This window comes from Falco rusticolus, chromosome 3 (genome assembly GCF_015220075.1).
Source record: "Falco rusticolus isolate bFalRus1 chromosome 3, bFalRus1.pri, whole genome shotgun sequence".
Taxonomy (NCBI): domain Eukaryota; kingdom Metazoa; phylum Chordata; class Aves; order Falconiformes; family Falconidae; genus Falco; species Falco rusticolus.
The window spans coordinates 55,480,832-55,501,428 of record NC_051189.1 but is presented as its reverse complement, the minus strand read 5'-3'; the positions used below and the strand labels follow the sequence as shown (position 1 = coordinate 55,501,428).

The following is a 20,597-nucleotide window of genomic DNA, read 5'->3' as shown; positions in this document are numbered from 1 at the left end:
TGCTACTTCATTATAACAATAGAAAAATGACTGTTTTGGTGGGTACTGCATTGACAGTAGACAACGACCTTTTTGCCAGTTTCATCGCAGTACTTGAATTCTCTTCCCTTTTCTAAATTGGACAACTGTCTTGCATTTACCCCTTCTGAAATAAGTCTCCAAAAGATGCAAGTTCCTTTAAGTTTATTCCGAATTGCTCCGTGAAATAATCACCCAAAATGATGATGTCGGGAAAAGAACAGACTAGGTACTGAGATGGAGGTGCTACAGTTACCTAACCCCTTCAGGAAGACTAAAAGCTTTTGTTGTAAAATACAGCCAAATCTCCTTCAGAGGTGGTGGCTTTTAAAAAGGATAGTCCTATTCTAGGCTTATTACAAGTTTCAATACTCTAACATTTCTTAGAGGAAAAAAATGTCTCAAATGAGTTGCTTGTACCTTACACTGTGCTTGTCTAAGAAAGATGCAGATTGTTAAGGGTATTTGCATCAAGTGAGAGGAAGAGAGCAGAAATGAGGGGAAGTGAGGGGAGGAAGTTTTGTGAACTGTCATTTGAAACAGAGGCACTTGCTTGTATTGTTGTGCTTGGACTAAAGTCTCAGCTATAAATTTCTTCTAAAAACTGTCTAGCACAGATTTTTTTTTTTTTTTTTTTTAAAAAAGACACCTCACCCCCATCCCCCCACCCAATAAATGAAGCTGTGGTCGTCAAGTCTGTCATTTAAAGCTACTGGGCTCCATTATGTCATCTAAACATCTTTTTCACTTCCAGCAGAAAAACTGGCTCAGGAATTTGCTTTGAGATTTTAAGGCATCTGGGCATGTTGTGAAGTAATTGAAAATGAGGAAGAAGTTGCTTAAACAAGCATTTTCCTGGACTCCTTTGAAATAGGATGTTCTAGGATCATTATTAAGCAAATAGAATCTTACAAGTAAATGACAATTTTTCATTTTTAAGCCATTGGCATTATTAACTTTTCTGATGTTATGACTATTGTAATGACCAATTACTATCACAGTAGTTTCAAATTGTGTGTTTATGTATGTGTCTGCTGATTTTCCCCCCCCCCCCATGTACCTCAGTTTCTACTGTCTTAATATTCCTGTTGCAGTGGTAGAAAATGCTTGGTGTCACTTAGGGAAGTAGGAGAACATTGAATGTCAGTAACCTTTCTTAAATTTTGACCTTGGATTAACGGAACTTCTGAAACATGCAATGAATTTTGTATTTTGCAAAAAACGATAAACTTTTAACGTACTTTAAATACTCTGGGAGTCCTTGTCCTGTATAGTTAATATAGAATTGTTTGGTGACACAGGAGGGTTCCACAGAATGAATAGCTTGTTGTAATTCCTAGTTGTGACTTCAGTTTCTCTAGTCTGATGTGCAGCTAGACCAACTGGGTAACAAGTCAGCAAGCAGTCGTTTGCGTGATACTGGGTTAGTATTTGGTACTGAAACTCCTATTTCTCCTCTATTCAGTTGTGCCATTCCAGTCTAATCAGAAAACTTGTAAATGGGTGTGGTCTCAGTATACCCCCACCCCCTTTTTTAATATATATTTTATTTCCATTCCTAAACTAATAAGCAAATATATAAATGATGTTCTCACACAATTTCTAATTTATACTGTAGGCTTTACAACTAGCAAGCTAAGGCGTTAGCCAGTTCTTCAACCAAAAAAACCCTGTTGCAAATTTGTTTTCCGAGCAGATATGCATAAATGCTGAGGAAAAACCTGGACTTTAACTTCAATAATGCTTTATTGATATTGTTCCTGAAATCAGACTCTTTTCAGAGTATGGTTTCCCATTCTGATCTCTTGTACTACTAGCCACTAGAAAGCAGTTTCATGGCCCAAAGCAGGATCAGTAGTGAATGCTTTCAACGTTGCTGAAAGTGTGGACAGATTACGGCAGAGCTCTGAAGCAGTTGGTTCTTTTTCCCCCACCTAAAAGTCTTAGGTTTTGTTTATGTTTGAGCAAGCCCAGTAGAACATTGGGCCAAATGTATTTCTCTTCTGTGTGCCCGGGCTCGGCGTGCCGCCCCCCCAGGCTGGCGAAGCCACCGGTGTCGGAGAGGCCCGGGCCGCACCGCACCGCGGCTGAAGCGCGGCCCGTCCGCGGGTAGGGGCCGGCCGCAGGGCGAGCTCGGGGCTGTCGCCACCGCCTCTGGTGCGTTGCGGCGTCCCTCCGGGCAGGCTCCGGCTCCCGACACTCGCCCGCGGGCAGCCCCCCGGTGCCGCCGTCCCGCGGCCTGAGAGGCGGGGCGGGAGCGGCGAGGCGCGGGCAGGCCCCGCGGGGCGGGCGGCTGGGCGCCTGTGGCCGTGGCGGGCCCCGAGCTGGGCACCTCTTCCCAGGGGGGCCGCCCTGCCCGCGGGCGGTACGCGGAGGAGGCGGGAGGCCCGGCCGCGCCGAACGGGGGTACTGCGGGGGCGGGGGCTGCCCTGCCGCGGCCCGTGCCTCGCTCGGCGGCCGGCGCCTTTAAGGCAGCCGGTTCCCGCGTCACGTGTGAGGGGAGTGTAAACAGGAAGCGGCCGGCCGGGAGCGGGGGCGGGTTCGTTGGGGACCGTTTGAGCCGGGCGACCTGTGCCGTGAGCCGCCGCCATGAGCCGCGAGCCGCCGCCGGGGGAGGAAGAGGCGCCGGCAGGAGAAGGAGAAGAAGGAGAACGAGGGAGGGCGAGAGCCGGGGACGGCGGCTGCTACCTGGCGCTGTGCGCGCGGCCCGTGCACTTCGAGAAGGCCAACCCCGTCAACTGCGTCTTCTTCGATGAGGCCAACAAGCAGGTGGGGGCGGCGGCGGGCGCTGCCCTCCTGACAGGCCGCCGGGCGGTGCTTGGTGACCCGCGGATCGTCCCCTGGGAGCTGTGGCCCACCCCCCGCCCCGGGGCTGGGAGGGGACAGCCGCTGCCTTCTGTCAGCGCCGAGCACCCCCCCACCCCGATGCCGTCGTGGGTGCTGGGGGAGAGGCAGCGGCCGCTGGGCTCCTCAGCGCTCCCCCCTCAGCGTCCCCCCCCGCCCCCCTTCAGCGCCCCCTCAGCGCCGCGCCGCGGGCCGGGGTGGCGGCTCCGGGCCTGCTGCCGCCGCCCTTCCCGCCGCTGCTCGGCTGCCCTCCGAGGCGAGGGGTCTGGGGGCGCCCGTGCCTGGGCTTGGCTCCCCCTCGGTTGCTGAGCGCCAGCCTGGCCGTGCCCCTCCTGCGGGATCTCGGTGGGGCGGGGGCTGGCAGCGGGGCGCTGCCTCAGCACCGGCCCTGTGCTACAGACCGTGGAGAATTTTTTTCTCAAGTGCATCAGCATAAATTTATGAGGTTGAAACACCTGCCTTTACTCTCACTGCTGTAAGGTCTTCCTAGAGTTCTTCGGAGTCAGTACTCTTTCTTTCTGTTCCAAATGTCCCAGCATTAGTGGCAAACTTTGTCCCTTCACTGTTAGTTTCATTTCACCAATTATTTGTTCCCTTTTCAATTTATAAACTCAATATATTCATAAAAAATAATATTTGTATCTTTACTTGTGGCTTGGACCTGAGTGGATGCAAAGCCTTTCATTTCTTGGCCTTCGTTCTTTTAAGTGTTTCTCCTTAATATCCCTATGGGCCTCCGAGTATTCAACCTAATATAGCTAAAGGATCCAGAGTCTGTCATGAGGCTTATATAGATGTGGATACATTCCGCTCTCTAATTCTTGTAGCCATTCAGGGACCTCGGCATTCACGGAATTGAAACATTCAAGCTTTCTTGCCTGTGTATATGGCAGGTTTACCATGTGTGGTGTGGACATGATCAGTGGCATATTTGGAGAGGGGTCAGTATTACTGGGTTGTGTTTCTTACTGTTGCACTTTGTTCAGAATTATTGGTGTCCTTTCTTTTTATAAACCATAACCCTATACTTATTTAAGATTACTTAAACATGCCTGTCAGGGGACACTATATCATAATCTGGATTTGATATAACTTCCCAGAAACTGGTTGTTAAGAGCTCAGTTGAAAGAAACTTAATTTCAACTGTAAATTTAATTCTCCGTGTTTTCTTGCTACTCTAAAATTGTTTAGATTCTGATATGTCTCTAAATCATTTGTAACCAGCATTTCAATGACAGTTTGCCACGTGAATGGTCTTCCGAGAGATCTGTCCTTGCTATCTTCTCATCTTGCAAATATTAAGAGAGTGTTGCCTTAATTTTCTATCTACATCAACATTAAAAGTAGTTAAACTAAGTATTCACCATTCTAGTAAGCCTGTGGACTTGTTTGCAATTTATAGTCCTGACATGTATTCCTGCATAAGCACGCTGCGCCAGTAGCATGGCTAATACTACAAAACAGTATATCTGTTATTCTGAGACCCGATCTGTGTGCCTAGTGCTTCTACACATACAACTACAAATAAGGCATCTGCCTGACTTTATTTTTCTAAGCCAGTTAATTTGTAACAGTATGGCAGTATGCTTTTTTTTTTAATGTTGTCTTATTCCAGCTCAATAAATGGTATAGCTCTAGCGGGTTTTATACCTATCTATGTGCAGTTGTGCTAAAGGAGTTCTTTAAGTTGTTAGTGCAAGCTGGCTGAAACTTTTTAGGTACATGCAAAACTGCAGATTACTATTAAACTATTCCTATCTAATAACATGTTCTGACTTCAAGCTTCTGGATCACTGAGTTGCATCTCTTCCCAATCCCCAGACTTATTTCCTTTTTGTTTTAAACCATGCCCTGATGTCTCAGATACTTACAGTAGTACGTGACTTGGGAAAATATGAACGTATTTTTTAAAAAAAGAAAAGCGAGAGGGAAAAGCTTATACACACTTTGACTCTTTTGACTTGCCCAGTAGTTCAGAATATGCCTATGAGACTGTTACAGTACCATTGGAAACCTGTCGACTCTAAGTAAACTTGGAACTCCAGGGGAAGGAATTGATTATTTACTGAATCTCAGTATGAGCTAACTGGCAGACCTGTGTAAGAACAAAAACTGTGTTTAGCAAAAAAGTAAAAGGTATGGCTTATAGAAAAGACAGCACGTTAAGGTTATGATTTTGGAATAAGCGACAGGTATGTTAAAAACTTTCTTCATAGGTTTTTGCTGTTAGATCTGGTGGAGCTACAGGAGTTGTCGTTAAAGGCTTGGAGGATAGAAATCCCATTTCCTTCAGGTAAGACACCTGTGTTGTCTTGGGATAGAATTCTGCAATCTTAACATTATGTGGGACTTAGTCCTGATCTGCTGTAATTCAGGCATAAAACTTATAAGTAGTTGTGGTCATCTTCTGATTTTGTTCTTAGACATAATCTTGCAATTAAGATGGCATGCTTTGCCCTCATGAATTTATAGTACTCGGGGGGTGGGGAGTTGCTAGGCTGTGTGTTGGTTTTTTAACTGCAATGTTTTATTAAAACATGGTATATATATGAGAGAGTGTGGGGATTCAAATTTGTGATTACTACAGCAGCAGTGACTTCCAAGGATGGAATTTAGCAAGTTAAACAAAATGCAGTAAACTTAAATGTGTAGAGAACTGTAATTTCTGAATTTCATGCCTGTGATTCAAGCACAGCATTTTCTACAGGTTTTTGCGTTCTGTTTCTTGTTTAATCTAAATTGGCTTCTTTTATGCCTTCTGTTCCTTGAAGAAACATCTTTTTGCAGACTCTGATAACTGTACTTTGAATGAAACTACATTGTGTTTAGAATACCATGTTATATGTGCCTCTGTTAAAGAGTGATGGCTCTTTGAACTCTACTGTCCATATGTAAGGAAGTAGTCTTTTACTCAAAATCTTTTACTTCAATCCAGATATGGATGAAGCAGTTTGTAGTTGAGGGGTGTTTTCTGTGATCTGTCAGGTATTGCATAGGACTTGTCCTGAAAGTTGCTATTTTTATTTGACTTTCTTACTACCCTTGTCACAAATCCTGAGTGACCTGAAAATACCCAGTGAACTTCAGAGGTTCTGCAGTTTTCCTGCTTGAGTATCTGGCCCTTTCTTTGTCTGGACTGAACGATGCGTACTTGAAGTAGAGCTGCCTTATTCTTGCCAGTTGTACTGATGCTTGTTTGGCAAGAATACATGTATTGTGTTTTGTTTTGTTTTTTTTTAAGTGGAGTGAAAACAGCCTCACTCTCCCTTTGACATCAGAAATTCTTCCAGAGGATGCCTCCTAATGGGGAAGTGGGTTATGTTTGTGTCCATTAGCAGCAGTTCTGGAAGTAAAGGAGCTGACTGGAGGATGTTGGTGAACTCCAGACTCACTCGGACAGAACTGAGAACACAGGTTTGGATAGTCCCACAGTCTTCCAGTTTCACACCATAGGCCAACAGAGCTGAGCATTTGCAATAACTTCAGGTGCCAATTTGTGCGACCTTACCCATGTTTTGGTAATGGATGTGTTCAGGACTTCTGAAGAGTGAACTGCTAGTATCTTCCAGTATGAGTTTTGAATCCTGTGCGTGACAGACACAGTCATAAGTATAAAAGCATTTGCATTACTCTTTTTTTTTTTTTTTTTTTCTTTTTTCTTCTTTCATTGTCTTTTTGAGGGTATATTACAAAGTTCTGTAATAAATTATTTCAGACAATATTTTCATAGCTTTTTCTTTCTGTATAGGATGGAAGACAAAGGAGAAGTGAAGTGCATCAAATTTTCCTTGGGGAACAAGATACTGGCTGTGCAGAGAACTTTGAAGAGTGTGGTAAGAAACCTACACCCTGCAGACAGGGAATTGGAGCTGGAGATCTACTACAGTACCAGAGTAGAAGCCTCTGAGACAAATGTTCAAGAGGTCTGGTGGCTAACAAGAGCTGTAGTGAAAGTTCCTCTATCATCCAGAGAGGCTGAGCAGGCAACATTGTTGTCTTGCTAGTGTCATGGTTTTAGAAAAAGTAGAGGGGGGGGGAGCCAACTTCAATAAAGAATTCCCTGGCAGGGAATTCCAGGAAGTGGAATATAGTAAGTCAAGTTTTTCGTCTATAGATCTCATCCAAAATAATTTTATAAACTAATATCTATTCTTTTGTATTTATGTACATATCTCATCTGTGCTCTGTAATTGCTAATACCCTTCCTGGACATTTTTGCAGGATTTTTTGAATTTTATTCCAGATAGCCCTCAGCTAGAATATACACAGGAATGTAAGGTAAGTTAAATGTCCCAAGCTTATATGCTTAAGTGAAACTCTAATGTTAGTTACACTACTTACAAGAGAACTAATTGAGATGCCTTCCAAAAGTAAATGAGATACGTAGTCACTGTAACCTGTCTGAATCGAGGTGAACAAACAGGTATTAACGATACTATAAAAAAACCTTCCTGGTCCAGTCCTGTAATCCTTTCCTAGAAAGGACTGGAAATGCTGGGGAGTCAACAAATGTCCAGGTTTAGAAAGGAGAAGAGACAAAGTGCTGATGATGCAGAAACAGTGAACAGTAATTATAGTAATGCCAGATATGTTAATGTGGATGTTTTACCCTAATGTCACTGGTCAGTGATAGTAAGCTATTACTAGTTTGCAAACTATGTTTGGTATTTTTAAACAAACCTTCTAATTTTTTGATGATTATTTTACCAGAAAAAAAATACTGTTGTCATTGTTTGGTGCTTTCCAGCTTTTAACTAATATAAATTACATTTTGGAGTAGTAGCATGCTAAAGTAAATTTTAAGCATCTGATTCACAGATCCCTTTATTGCTGTAGACTTTAAAGCTGAAGTACTCTGCTTTATTATTTAGGATTATGTGTCTGAGTACACCGTTCTAGCAAAGCATTTATGGTAGTGTTCTGAGTGAAGTTGTGGCAAATATTTCCACTTAGCTCTTAATTTCTGTCAACAAAAGGAACCTGCTTTTCATGTCAGGAATTGGTTGAATTTGCAGTATGGTTTGAACCAGAAGAACTTGGTTGTATTTAGGGTGAAAAGAAAATTTGACTGTGTAATAAACTTGTATATCTTACATGCTGCCAAAAATTCAGGTCATACAGTAGTTGTATTCATACATAGTTTTGGAAATCTTTACAAAGTAGCTGATATGTGCTGGGTGTCTAGTTGACCAAAAGTATTAATTCCACGGGTTGGGTAACTAAATTGCCTTTGGTCTTGCGTTCTTTGTTTAGTAATTTTATCTTATCTGAATAGTTAATTTTTCCAAGTAAAAGAGTGTTTGTTTGCTTGTTTGTTAAAAGACAAAGAATGCCAATATTCTAGGATTCTGCTGGACAAGTTCTACAGAAATAGTCTTCATCACAGATCAAGGAATTGAATTCTACCAGGTAATATGAGTAACTCCTATAGGACATATTTAGAGATTTGAAAATGTTAATTTATGACAGTATTTTTAAATTTCTTTTTTCTAGCTCTCTAATTGAGAAAGTGCACTACTAAAAAATGAAGTTCTGCTGCTTTGTTTGCAGACTATGATTTTTATTTTTTGAGAGGAATACCTTTTTTAGGGCAGAGGGAATGTATCATTAACAGGTTATTTAGCACAGCTAACAAAGGGCCTATATAAATGAGTAATGAATTAAGCCTTGACAACTCTAGATTAATAGATGCTCCTGGCTTGTATGGAATGAGTATTTACATCTAATGTGAAACAGCACTTCGTGCAAAACAAATCAGCATTGGTGATGATGTGTGCGTGCTTAAAACATAGCAAAGAACAAAGAATTGACCAGATAGCTGCCAATTTGTAGAAGCGTATTGCTTTCTCCTGTGTTGATCTCGTTGTCTGAGTTCCTTTGTGTTATGTGTGATTACATTTGCATACAGTTTTTCAAGAAGTCTAATAGCCCTTTCTGACCTTTGTGATGAGAAATATAGACTTCCTCCAAAGTTGTGCACTTCCTAATAGTTCCAGTCCTGGAGCTAAGACCCACTGTTTCACATTATTATTATTACTAATAACTAATACTAAAGAAAGGAAATGAAAAAGCAGCATTACTTTCTGCTCATTGAAGGGGAAAAATATATTTGGCACATAATGGGATTATGAATGTCAACTCTGCAGGTAAAAGGATGAAATCAAATAAGTGTGGTTTTTGAAGAGAATTTATTTAAGCCCTTAAAATGGAGAGAATCACTTTCTATACTCTTAGTTCTTAAAGTAAAAGATGAAGGAAGCTGGGGAGTGAAGGCAGCAAAGATACTGTAATAACTTTTTATTAAAACATCACTAGTTTTGTCAGGCTGGGTGGTTTTTTCCATTATGGAAAGAACTTATACCCAGACCTGCACGAGCAGGAAGACACAGCACTTTTCAGTTCATTAGAATTAGAGGAGGATTTGATGTACATTTCCTTAGCTACGGTAAATTGGGGCCTAAGCTGTAGTTGCCAGGTTTCTGATTTTTAATTCTAGCACTGTAAATGCCCTTGTACTTAACTGTTTCTCACTTAACGTTTCTACCTACTGTGTAGTACCACTTATGCTGTTGGAATCCTGATGGTAATATAATGCTAATATTCTGTGTTTCCAGGTATTACCAGAGAAGCGAAGTTTAAAACTTCTGAAAAATCAGAGTATTAATGTCAACTGGTACATGTATTGTCCAGAGAGCTCTGTTATTCTTCTTTCGACCACTGTCCTTGGCAATGTCCTGCAGCCATTCTATTTCAAGGTAAAGGGATGCATTCCCAACTTTTTATTTTGTGTGTTTCCTCTTGTTAGGCTGCTGCTTTACTTAAATATTCTACAACTTTCTCTGGATTTCTTCCAAGAGGTGCATGTGTTCACATCCTTGTATGACAATAAGCAAAGCACAAAGTAGAAATCTGTAAGGCAATTCCTGGGTGATGGCTTAAAGTTATTTGCTCTTTCTTGTGTCCTCTTTGGAACGAGGTATGCTGGACACTTGACCTTGAGAAAGGAAAATAAATTAGCGACCCAGTATTTGACAACTTAAGTATGTATTATTTACTTTGAATATGGGCATTTGTACTCTGTAGTATGATAATAAAGCAAAAATAAGGGCCTTGTAATTATAATCACAACCTTCCAAATGTGAGTGGATGAATTTGAAAAAGAAAGAAAAAGGTAGTACTTAAGAAACAACTGTTACCCTAAGCATGAGAGGGCTTTGTTTACAGTATTTATTTTTCTTGGTGTTCTTCCCTGTGGACAACACTTCAGGTTACTGGGAAAAAAAAATTTCTTTTGTCTTGGAAAAAGCGTGTAGTGAGAACAGTTTCTAGTTTTAAGTTAATCATGCAGTAAGATGATATAGAAAATGAGGAAAAAAACCTGAAGCATTTATCTTGGTTCTATCAAAGGATTACAAAGATTTCTGTGGTAATCTAAGGGAAGAGATTAAAAAGAAGCTTATTCAAATGGGTTTCCTGGTTTGCATTGCTTGTGTGTAGGGTCTGTACTGGATCCTGAAATGATGTTCTTGGGTGTTCTTAGGTGGCTGGGTGGAACTTAGTAGCCTCTTGGAGTTTTATTTTTAAGGACTTAGGTCATCCTTCCCTCTCCTTAACATTTTGTGTCAAGTTGTAGCTTGAAGCTAAATAATTTTTATTTTGTGTTCAGAAGGGAATTTTAAGATTTCCTGAGAGCGGTACTGTTCTAAATAATCTTTGAAAACAGAGCTCTAGCAAAGGAGATATTTCTGTAGTGTTCACACTTCATACTCAAGAATGCATTAATGAGAATGGGAAGTGAAGTTCAGAAGCAGCTTTGGAAACTGAAAACTTGCTTAAACATAAATTCCATAGGATAAGAGGAAGAGGAGAGAGGAAACCTTGGGCAGGAGCAGGGATATGCTCTGAGCATCAGGCAGATTCTAGAGTTAGCAGGGACAAAAGGAAACCGACTGGTAGGTGGTACTGATATTTTCTGCTTCCCAATAAACAGTTATTTAAGAGTTGGAGCATATACTTTGCTGGAAGAGAGTAAGGAAGTTAAAGAGAACTGCTGTTTGAGATCTTCAGGCCAGTTGTAAATGGGACTTGCATACAAACTTCTCTAAACTTAATTAAAATTAAAATGTTTTTCTCGTTGAAGCTGATGTTATAAAATCAAGATGATAAAGCTGCTAAAATTATAACAGCAGAAGTATGTGTTTAGAATGAGACACTTCTTAGGGAAGTGTTGAAACCTTTCTTCTTTTCTGCTGTCACCATTCATGGCCTCATGAGGGTGCTGGTGATACAGCATTTGATTAAAGGTTACTCCAGCCCTTTCTGTTTTACGTTTTCACAATTACTATTTTTTTTTCTGCTGTTTAACAGAGTGGAACAATGTCAAAACTATCAAAATTTGAAATCGAGTTACCTGCAGCACCCAAGTCGTCCAAGCTCAGCCTTTCTGAAAGAGACATTGCTATGGCTACAATGTATGTAACTAACTAAGCCTTTCGTGGAAAAGTATGACAGTTAGGGGATGGTGAGCGAAGACAAGAACATTAACATGGTTACACTTGTTTCTTGTTTTAGCAGTACTACTGCTTTAAAATGTGTCAGTTTCTGCCTTGAACAAAGCATCTAAGCAAGTGTTGGGGCAAGGTGGGGAGGGGAAATAAACTGAGAAGTCTTACCTGAAGTTCTTCATTAGTACAGAAATGTTGACGATGTTTCATTTGTGAACTGATATGTTAGTAGACTTGTTCATAGATGCCTAACTTGCATGAGTATAGGCTGTGTGTTGTGATTTATCAAGTACTGTTTTAGCCTTTTGCTTTTAATTAATTGATTACCTGACTTAGGTAGTCTCCCATCTTCTTTTAGTATAAAGTGTATGGCTCTAACAGACTAGTAGAGGAGCTCTTATCTGAAAATAATGCTTTAATTCTGTTATCTTGTTAGATATGGGCAGCTTTATGTTCTCTATTTGAGGCATCACTCGAGGACTTCCAACAGTACAGGAGCAGAAGTAGTCCTCTATCACTTACCCAGGTAAGAGCAGAATGAAGAGCACTAGTGACAATTTACATGCATGTAAGAGACATGTTTCAACAAGACTTACTGACCAGTTCTCATCTCTTGTTTCCCTAGAGAGGGCTCCTGTAAGAAGACACATATTTTAAAGCTGAACAGAACTGGAAAGTTTGCACTAAATGTTGTGGATAACTTGGTGGTAGTACATCATCAGGATACTGAGGTCTGATTGAGTTATATTGTTATATATATATATATAACTGATTTAGTTATATATTTAGTGGTAAAACACACTTGTGAATACTGATTTCTTCTCATTGCAGACTTCAGTTATATTTGACATCAAGCTAAAAGGAGAATTTGATGGGTCCACTACCATCCATCAATTTGTACTTCCACCTCGATCAATACAACCCTATCAAATACCTGTAGCAGGTAGAACTACTACTAACAAATATCCTAACCCTGTTACCAAGATTATGTAAACGTAACAGCTGGCATACAAGAGTGATTCAGTTTTTAGGATGCTGGTTGCTAACATTTCTCTTACACGTATTTAGGAGAGGGTGAGGGAGGAAAGAAGGTAAGAAGGAATTTAAACAAACCTGTATTCCAAGCTTGTGCCTACCACAGAAATGTAAGAGTTGCTGACTAGAGTGCCAACTTCCCCTTGGTCTTTGCTTTTACACTTCAGAGTTGGTTATTTTCTGGTGTAGGTGGCCACAGCTGTAAAAGCTTGTATGTGCTAAAAAGCACTTCATGATTTTCTGGCTTAAAAGTCATGACTATTTAACTTCCCGAGTCACATAAACTTGATTCTAAGCTTGAATTGTCTTTAAGACCAGCTTTGAAGCAGTGCTAATTAGAAGCAGTGCTAAGCTCAACATTAAGACTTCAGTACTTTGATGCTTCTTGGATTATCTTTCTGTTCTCCCATCCTAGAAGAGTAGCAGATAATTACCCTCAGTCTGGAAGTAGCTAGAAATAGCCTGTGCATAGTTCCACTAGCATTTGGCAGAGCAGTGTTGTTATCTTCATAGAAAATAAAGATGCTTCTATAGAAATGATTGTACCTTAGAACCCTAACATCTGAATTTCAAACTCACTAACAGTAAGCATCAACCTGTAGGCAGAGGTTTATATTAAACCTAAAATTATATTAATCCTAAAAATTAGGATCAGAAAGTACAAACACATCTTCCCTTTTAAAGAAACTAAAGTAATTACATACACAGTAATGGAGTCTTATATGTACAGTGTGTAGAATTATAGTACTAGAGATGGAATACTTCTGCATGCATGATAGCACTTGGCTGAAAAAGAAGCCAATCATGTTTTGAAGAATGTTTGCTTTCTCAGTGTCAGACTTTCTTTGATGATGTGGCTACATAAATGAGTATATCCCTTCTGCCTGTGTGCTGTAGGACTGCTAGATGTGTTACAATCCATACTTGCCTTTTCAGTATAAGACTGTAGTTCATATCTTGTTTGGCAGCTTTGCTACACCGAGTAGTACTATTCTTCACCTCATGTTATTTTTTCTGCAGGGCCAGCCTCTGTGACAAGTCAGTCTCCTGTTCCATGCAAACTCTGTATCCTTTAAATACTCCACAAGCGTAAGAACCTTAGAATGAGGCTTCACCATGTACCAAGCATGGAAGAAGCTAGCATTTGTTCCCTTGACCCATTAAATCCAGCTTTAGCTGATCATGCATATTTAGACAAAATAGTATGCTTTGTAAGAGACTGTAAGGCTTTCATAGTTGTAAATATGGAAATCTACTACAAGACCACATTTCTCTGTCATTTGAGAGACATGTATGAAGTTACTGAATAGGTATACCACGAAATTGAAGACAATTTCAAAAATATAATTCAAGACCTTACAATAAAAGGTGAAAGTAAATGAAAGTATGGTAATGAGATCCACCTCCACACAGTACTATGAATTCAGTAGCAACAGTTTAGAATCAATGTTAATATGGATGTTTAACTTTAACATTTAGATTCTTCTTCTTGGATTGTCTTTCAACCTGATATTATCATCAGTGCAAGTGAAGGTAAGTGGTGAGCTGTTTGACTGCTGTAATTAGTGTCAAAGGGTGCTAGTTTATACCTTCGGTGCACGAAGCAGCTTAAAACAGAGTGACTAAGCAGATGTACCTAGTAAGATGACTATTCTCAGCAGTGATAACTGAGGATGACCATATCTTTACTACAACTTTTCAGCCATAATGCTGCTCTAAGATAAGTCATAATCTAGATGTGTTCGCATTGAAAGGTGGAAGGAAGAGTTGGATGTCTGGGCCATACCGTATCAGGCAATTCACTTTTTGTTTTACCCCAACTCAAGGTTACCTCTGGAGTCTTCAGGTGAAACTTGAACCTGTAGTTAACCTCTTGCTAGATAAAGGAAAACTAATGGATTTCCTTCTCCAAAGGAAAGAATGCAAAATGGTTATCCTATCTGTGTGCTCTCAAAGTAAGTCCAAATGCTTTGTCTGTATCTTGCTTATTTGTAAATACTCATAGAAGTTAGCTGGACTGTTCTTAGGTTTGAGATGACCTCTGAAGCTAGCCTGGTCCTCGAAGATGTCATTTGCCTAGACTACCCTCAGTCCCCATTCTAAAGGAATTATTTAACAGCATGAAAGAATTCAAGCTTCCCCTCATTTAGTTAAAACACATCTGACATGACTGAAAGTGTTTCTTAGAGTAGAAATCACCTGGGCAACATTAAAGCCCCTGGTTATTTCTCTTCATAGTTCTTTTTTTCTTCTTATCTTTTCAGTGCTCAGTGAGCCAGAAAGGGGATCACTGTCTGTGATTGCAACTGTTTTTGACAAACTGAATCATGAATATAAGAAGTACTTGGAAGCTGAGCAAAGCTATACTATGGTAAACCACATTAGCTACAGCAGCTTACAAAGATAGGATAATGCTATTTGCATTTCATGTTGCATCATGAAGGCATGCTCTTTTGACTTAGGAAATTCAGGCCTATCCCCAGGTCCTGGCTGCCTCAGGCTCACAGTAGGGAGTCTGCTGTGCAAGGTGCACAAAGACCTTAGCGCTCTGTTGTGACAGGTGCTGCACAGCTTATCTCCAGTGTGATAAGTAACATACCCCAGTGCTTGAAAGCAGAATGGGGGTAGAAAGTCAAAGCAACTCAGCATCCCTAACTATCAAAGTAGTTCCCAAACCACTGATTTCATGGCACACTATACCACTGTACAACATATGCAGCCCTGACGCACCTCAATTACTTCTGTTAATGTCTCAAGTTCAAGCACTAACTCCTAGTACAGCCACATACTAAAAATCCTTGTAAAGCTGAGGGCCTGTGTCGACATACTGAGTCAGCTCCTGGCTTTAATGTATTATAGCACCTATGTAAAATTTTAAAAGCAGTTTTAAATTTAACACAAAAGCCCAAGCTGAACAGCATGCATCCAGTGTAACACAGCCAGAGAGCTGACTTTGCTCAGTAAAACATGCTTATAGTGATATTGCCAGTGAAAAGTCTCTGTAGGTGAGACTTACTAAAACTGTTACAACGCTAGTTTTCTTTTAAAAAGGCTTTTCTCCTTGTAGGTGGTAGAAGCAGGCCTGAGTAGAAGTAATCCACTCCTGAAACGTCCAGTCCGCACTCAAGCGGTCATTGACCAGTCTGACATGTACACACACGTTTTATCTGTATTTACAGAGAAGAAGGTAAGTTAAAGTACTAGTTTGGCAGCAGTCTCAGAGTAGCAAACCTGACTGCTTGAAATACCCTAATCCTGACAAAGCCTTCTGCAGGCTATTTTGGTGCCCATTCTCACAGGTTTGCATTAACAGGAAAAGATACACAAGTTCTACCTAATGCTTTTTTCTTGTCCAGGAAGCACCTCACAAGTTCACTATAGCAGTCTTAATGGAATACATTCGCTCTCTTAACCAGTTCCAGATTGCAGTTCAGGTAAAGTACTTGCACACCAAGTATATTGCCTCACTCCGTGAGGTCTTGGTCATGCGTCTTAAGTCCTATACAATGTTACCTTCTAGATTATAAAGACTGGTATTGAGACATACCTTTGACGGTTGTCTTTCTGCATTCACAGCACTACTTGTATGAGCTGGTCATCAAAACCCTTGTTCAACACAACTTGTTCTACATGCTTCATCAGTTCCTGCAGTACCACGTACTCAGTGACTCAAAGCCTTTGGTATGTAAGACAAGTAAGTTCCTACAATAAGCTCGTGCTGGAGGTGGGAAACATCAGAATTTTAAGATTATTTCTACTTTTGCCCTAGGCTTGTCTGTTACTCTCCCTGGAAAGTATTTATCCTCCTGCACATCAGCTCTCTCTGGACATGTTAAAAGTAAGCATTTCAGACTATAGTAACTCCATGTTTACATGTCGGTTAGACTTGTCAAACAGCTTACCTGACCAGTCATTTGTTACAAGCACAGTCTTACAGCTGTGATTGACTTCACAGAGACTTTCCACAGCAAATGATGAAATAGTGGAAGTTCTGTTGTCCAAACACCAAGTTTTGGCTGCCTTGAGATTCATCAGGGGTATTGGAGGACACGACAGCATTTCAGCCCGAAAATTCCTTGATGCAGCAAAACAAGCAGAAGATGACATGCTTTTCTACACTATATTCCGATTCTTTGAACAAAGAAATCAGCGGTTGCGAGGAAACCCTAGTTTCACACCAGGTAAGCAATAAGGAGTTGGATTAAGATACCCGGTTGTACAAACACAACTAAGTCTTGTTTCACTTCCAGTCCAGTTGAGCCTATACAAGATAAAACTCCTCGTGTATTTTAGCCTCTCTCCAAAGTTAACTTGTCTTACCCCTTTGTATACCACGCCCAGGAGTAAAGAGACCAAGGCAAACAGGAACTTGCAGATTAAGCTAACCTGTTTGGCTTGCAGTTGCTTGCACTGCTTAGCTTAGTAGAGCCATTATCACCAATTAGTGCTTTCTCCTGAGGCCAGAAACTGGGTCAAGAAACCTTTGAGTTCAGTCGTTCATTTCCAGAGACTGAAAAAATTCAAGGCCTGTTTTATACTACACTTCCTCTTACTTTAAAAATGAAGCGGAACTGCTTGCACGGGCAACATGTTCATAATCACCGGACAGTCTGTAGGCACAGAATCCTACTCCAGGATCTTATGTCTTGACAGTACAAGAACTCTCACGGATACGAATCTGCTCGTTAGACACAGGAACTAGTTGAAGCATCTGCTTTACCACAAAAGAATACTTGTCACCAGACTGGAGATACCTCAATATTCCACTGCTTTAAAGTTATTAAAATCCTTTAATGCCTTTGAGTAAAGATCTAAGAATTAGTACTTACAGATTAAGTTAAGTGAAACTATACAATCTTGCTTCTCAGTTGGAGTTTTAAAGTTAACTTTTTATTTTGTTCCCCCTCCCCCGGCCCTTAGGTGAGCACTGTGAAGAACATGTCACCTTCTTCAGACAAGTTTTTGGAGAACAAGCTCTCATGAAGCCTACAACATTCTGAAAGACTCTTCCACTGAAATGTATAAACTTAATTTATTGCATTTAAGTAGATTTTTGAACTACAAAATTACTATTTTATAATAAAGTATATACAAGACAGTTTGGCAAATAGTACTAAAAATATTACAACTTGTGATGGCTTCCCCTAAAAAGACAAAAATTGCATTGACCTGCATTTAAAATTAGTGTCAGTGGTGTAGCAGTCCATTCTCATACATGTCACCTCTGTTTCATTGACCAAAAAAAGCTATTCAACTCACAATACAGCTGCTTTAGGTTTCTAGAAGAAAAAGATGCAACCTCTTGAAAACAGAAGTGTTTTAGTAATCTTGTTACCACATCTAGTTTTAGTAATACTGTTACATGAGCCACACTTAGCATTTCCTGAGTTTAAAGCTATGTCCAAAGCTGCAGCTGATATCTTCCAGTTGAATCTGTGCAGGAGTCAAGTCAGTGGTGGTTACAGTGTGACAGTCATAAAACATTGCTGCTCTTCAGTTCTTAGGAAGAGTCAAGCTAAGCCACAGTTCAGAGTCCACTGAACACTGTTAAAAACTAGAAGTAGAGGAGTCTCTCCCGTTCCGTACCTCTGGTCCTCTCCTGTGCAGCACGCGTTTTAGCTTTATTTACTGATGGGCCTGAGAGACAAGACAGTTATTCTAAGTATGAACATTACAGCAGATCAGTCAGACAAGAAGCACACGTAATCTTAATTGTCTAGGTCCAGCTTAACATTGACGAACTTCAGAGACATGCTTCTGCTCAGCTGCGAATAAGTGTCCGCAGCACAGCGGGCAGTAGATGGATCCCCATCAGTCTTAACCCCCCCGCCCTGCCCCATGAGGCTGCGTGAATCTCCAAACAAGAGGCAGCATTTGGACCATCCTTGCTGCAAAGGAAGATTGCTTCTGCAAGTGCAGAAACAGTGCCCCACAGCAGGTTTTTTGCTTCCACCCACCATCCTGTCCCTAGTTCTAGAGACAATCACGCTGCTGCCCGTTGGGCTGCACAGGTCTAGGCAGCCACCTCTGAAGGACAGCACAGTGCAACCACACTAGACAGGCTATGGTTGCTTCAGTTCAGTACACCTGTAACAGTGAGCTTGCACTGCCACCAGTTAACCCTTGCTTTCCCACAGACTGGCTACTGAATGAGGCACATGCAAGTACTGCTTATGTTTGCAATCCTTTCCATTTGATGGAGAGGAAGTGTCCACAGGTAGCTAGCTATTTTTCTCTGAGGTGTGTTTTAGAGCAGACTGTCAGGTCTTACCTATGTAACTTAGCAGAACTGGAAGAAATATTAGTCCATGTGCTGCTCCCAGCAGAACCATAGCTAGGTACATCCTGAAGTAGAATATCTTGAAGATCTGAGATTTGGAAAAAGCCAGTACTACAATTCCTCCAAATTTGGTCAGTGTGATACCACTGAAAACCTGTCAAGAAAAAGTGTTGAAGTGATAATTACATAAAGCCCTACTTATTTGCTTAAAGTTTTTAACATTTGCTAAAGTTCTTTTGCGATTTGAGGTTCCTATATGCAGTATACATCCTTCTCTCGTTAGTTCTTAGAACCAAATCTAAGACCCACTCAGGAGAAGAGTTCAACTTCTTGGTACCACTAGAAACTGACACCACAGGACAGCATCTAATCAGTATGACTAGAAGTTCATTTTAATACGTACAGCCACCTAGGTGTTTTTTTTTAACTTTATGAATTTTTACTTCAGGCAGACACAGATAACTCTTACCTGAAGTAACTTGTGTTCCAGTGAATTCCTTACCCGACTTCAGTACCTGCATCACCTGCACAGTCTATTCCAACCCCACCCTGGTCACTTATCTTAGGCTTACACAACAGTACTGCCTAAATACTGAGCCCTGCCTTATGTTCCCAAAGCTCCAGAACAGCCTTTCCTAGCCACTTCTGAGTAACTGGAAGAGAGAAGCACTTAACCTTGAATTGTCCCAGTAAAGTTTAATCCAAACTACCAGTTCAGCTAAAGCTTTTAGCTTTGTTCTCTATTAGGCAGTAGTAACATCAGACTAAAAATAGACATATTGATCACCCCTGTTATTAGTAGAAGCTTAATTTGACCTTTTAAGAGTTTTAAGTACTCCAAAAAAAAAAGGGAAGGCTATCCTTGTGACTTAAGGATATTGGTATAGTCTGTAAAGTTGTGACAGCCACTCACTTCCCTGCTGTACAGTAGATACTTACCGAACTGCCCATGTGAGACAGAGCTTCTTCTGCACGCTCTACTCTACTGCCCTTAGTACTAATGGTGAATGCCCTTGTCACATGACTGCAGAATTCCACAGCAATACCACAACTCTGGAGAATGAGGAGAAACACACATGAATCATTTAAATGAGCACTTTGATGGTTCTAGTAGCTGTGATCAGTCCCCAGGATTAAAATGTCATTCGCAGTTACAAGCTCAGCATTTACTTGCTTTCTAGAGGCCACCACAGGTACTGTACAGCATTTTACCATTAGTAACAGACAATGTGATTAAACAGGAATCACAGTGCAAGATTGTTTTGGAGGACAAGTTTCTTGATGTTTAAGCAAGCTGGCTTCCGTATATAGTGCATGCAGTAAACATCGAGATCAGTTTACAGGTATTAGCTGCAATAGCCCTGCTTTAGAACAACACTGAACACACATGCTGATTTGATACTATAGAAGTTCTGCTGATTAAACAGCTGGCAAACCTTAGATTTATCTAGCAGTTAGACTTGCATGAATGTACTCCTAGATTTAACATGAAGAAAGAATTTACTCTCGTAACTTCCTCAGATCTGCCACAAATCTCTGGAGAGCAAGGTAAACCAGAGCACCAGCACCCAGCTGTTACTTACCAAGTTTTGGAGCATTTCACCAAGGCACTCTGCACAGCTGGTTCCACCCTTTTGTGCAGGAACAATACTGGTGCTAGCACAACACAGATCTACTTTGCAGAAGCGCAGAAGCCATGACACTAACTTATGTCATTACCCTAGGCACAAACAACCCTCTGTTGATATGCAACAGCACCTGGCCTACACAGCAGCAATCTAACTGTTGCTGCAGAACAGGAGACCACCACCAGATGCAGTATCACTTACAGTTCTTGCTCTATCAGTATTAGGACTGATCGTCAAAGTAAACCTGTTTTCTACAACTATCTAGATGTATCAATATAGCTCCACTAC

At 40.9% G+C, this 20,597-nt stretch overlaps 2 protein-coding genes across 4 annotated transcripts in view; one reads left to right on the top strand and one right to left on the bottom strand.

The window, feature by feature from the left end:
- The first annotated feature begins 2,511 nt into the window (after positions 1–2,511).
- RMC1 (regulator of MON1-CCZ1) lies at positions 2,512–17,514 on the top strand. Of its 3 annotated transcripts, XM_037379762.1 has the most exons (20): positions 2,515–2,787; positions 5,079–5,155; positions 6,611–6,695; positions 7,084–7,140; positions 8,185–8,271; positions 9,477–9,617; positions 11,230–11,333; positions 11,803–11,892; positions 11,992–12,097; positions 12,198–12,309; positions 13,422–13,466; positions 13,881–13,934; positions 14,228–14,356; positions 14,666–14,772; positions 15,469–15,588; positions 15,758–15,835; positions 15,978–16,082; positions 16,171–16,239; positions 16,357–16,582; positions 17,322–17,514. In XM_037379762.1, the coding sequence occupies exons 1-20, from the start codon at positions 2,608–2,610 to the stop codon at positions 17,399–17,401; spliced, it is 2,052 nt and encodes a 683-aa protein (XP_037235659.1). In that variant the 5' UTR covers positions 2,515–2,607; the 3' UTR covers positions 17,402–17,514. The 3 variants fall into 3 exon arrangements, with proteins under 3 accessions (XP_037235661.1, XP_037235659.1, XP_037235660.1); XM_037379764.1 differs by lacking the exon at positions 17,322–17,514 and having other exon boundaries at positions 2,512–2,787; positions 16,339–16,422; XM_037379763.1 differs by lacking the exons at positions 2,515–2,787; positions 5,079–5,155 and adding an exon at positions 5,164–6,276.
- NPC1 (NPC intracellular cholesterol transporter 1) overlaps positions 17,415–20,597 on the bottom strand; it is a 27,159-nt gene continuing 23,976 nt past the window's right edge. The window contains exons 23-25 of the mRNA XM_037379761.1: positions 19,621–19,734; positions 18,673–18,835; positions 17,415–18,038 (exon numbers count right to left, since the gene is read on the bottom strand). Of these exons, the coding sequence (XP_037235658.1) occupies positions 17,956–18,038; positions 18,673–18,835; positions 19,621–19,734 (360 nt within the window). The 3' untranslated portion in view covers positions 17,415–17,955. The remainder of the gene's footprint in view (positions 18,039–18,672; positions 18,836–19,620; positions 19,735–20,597) is intronic.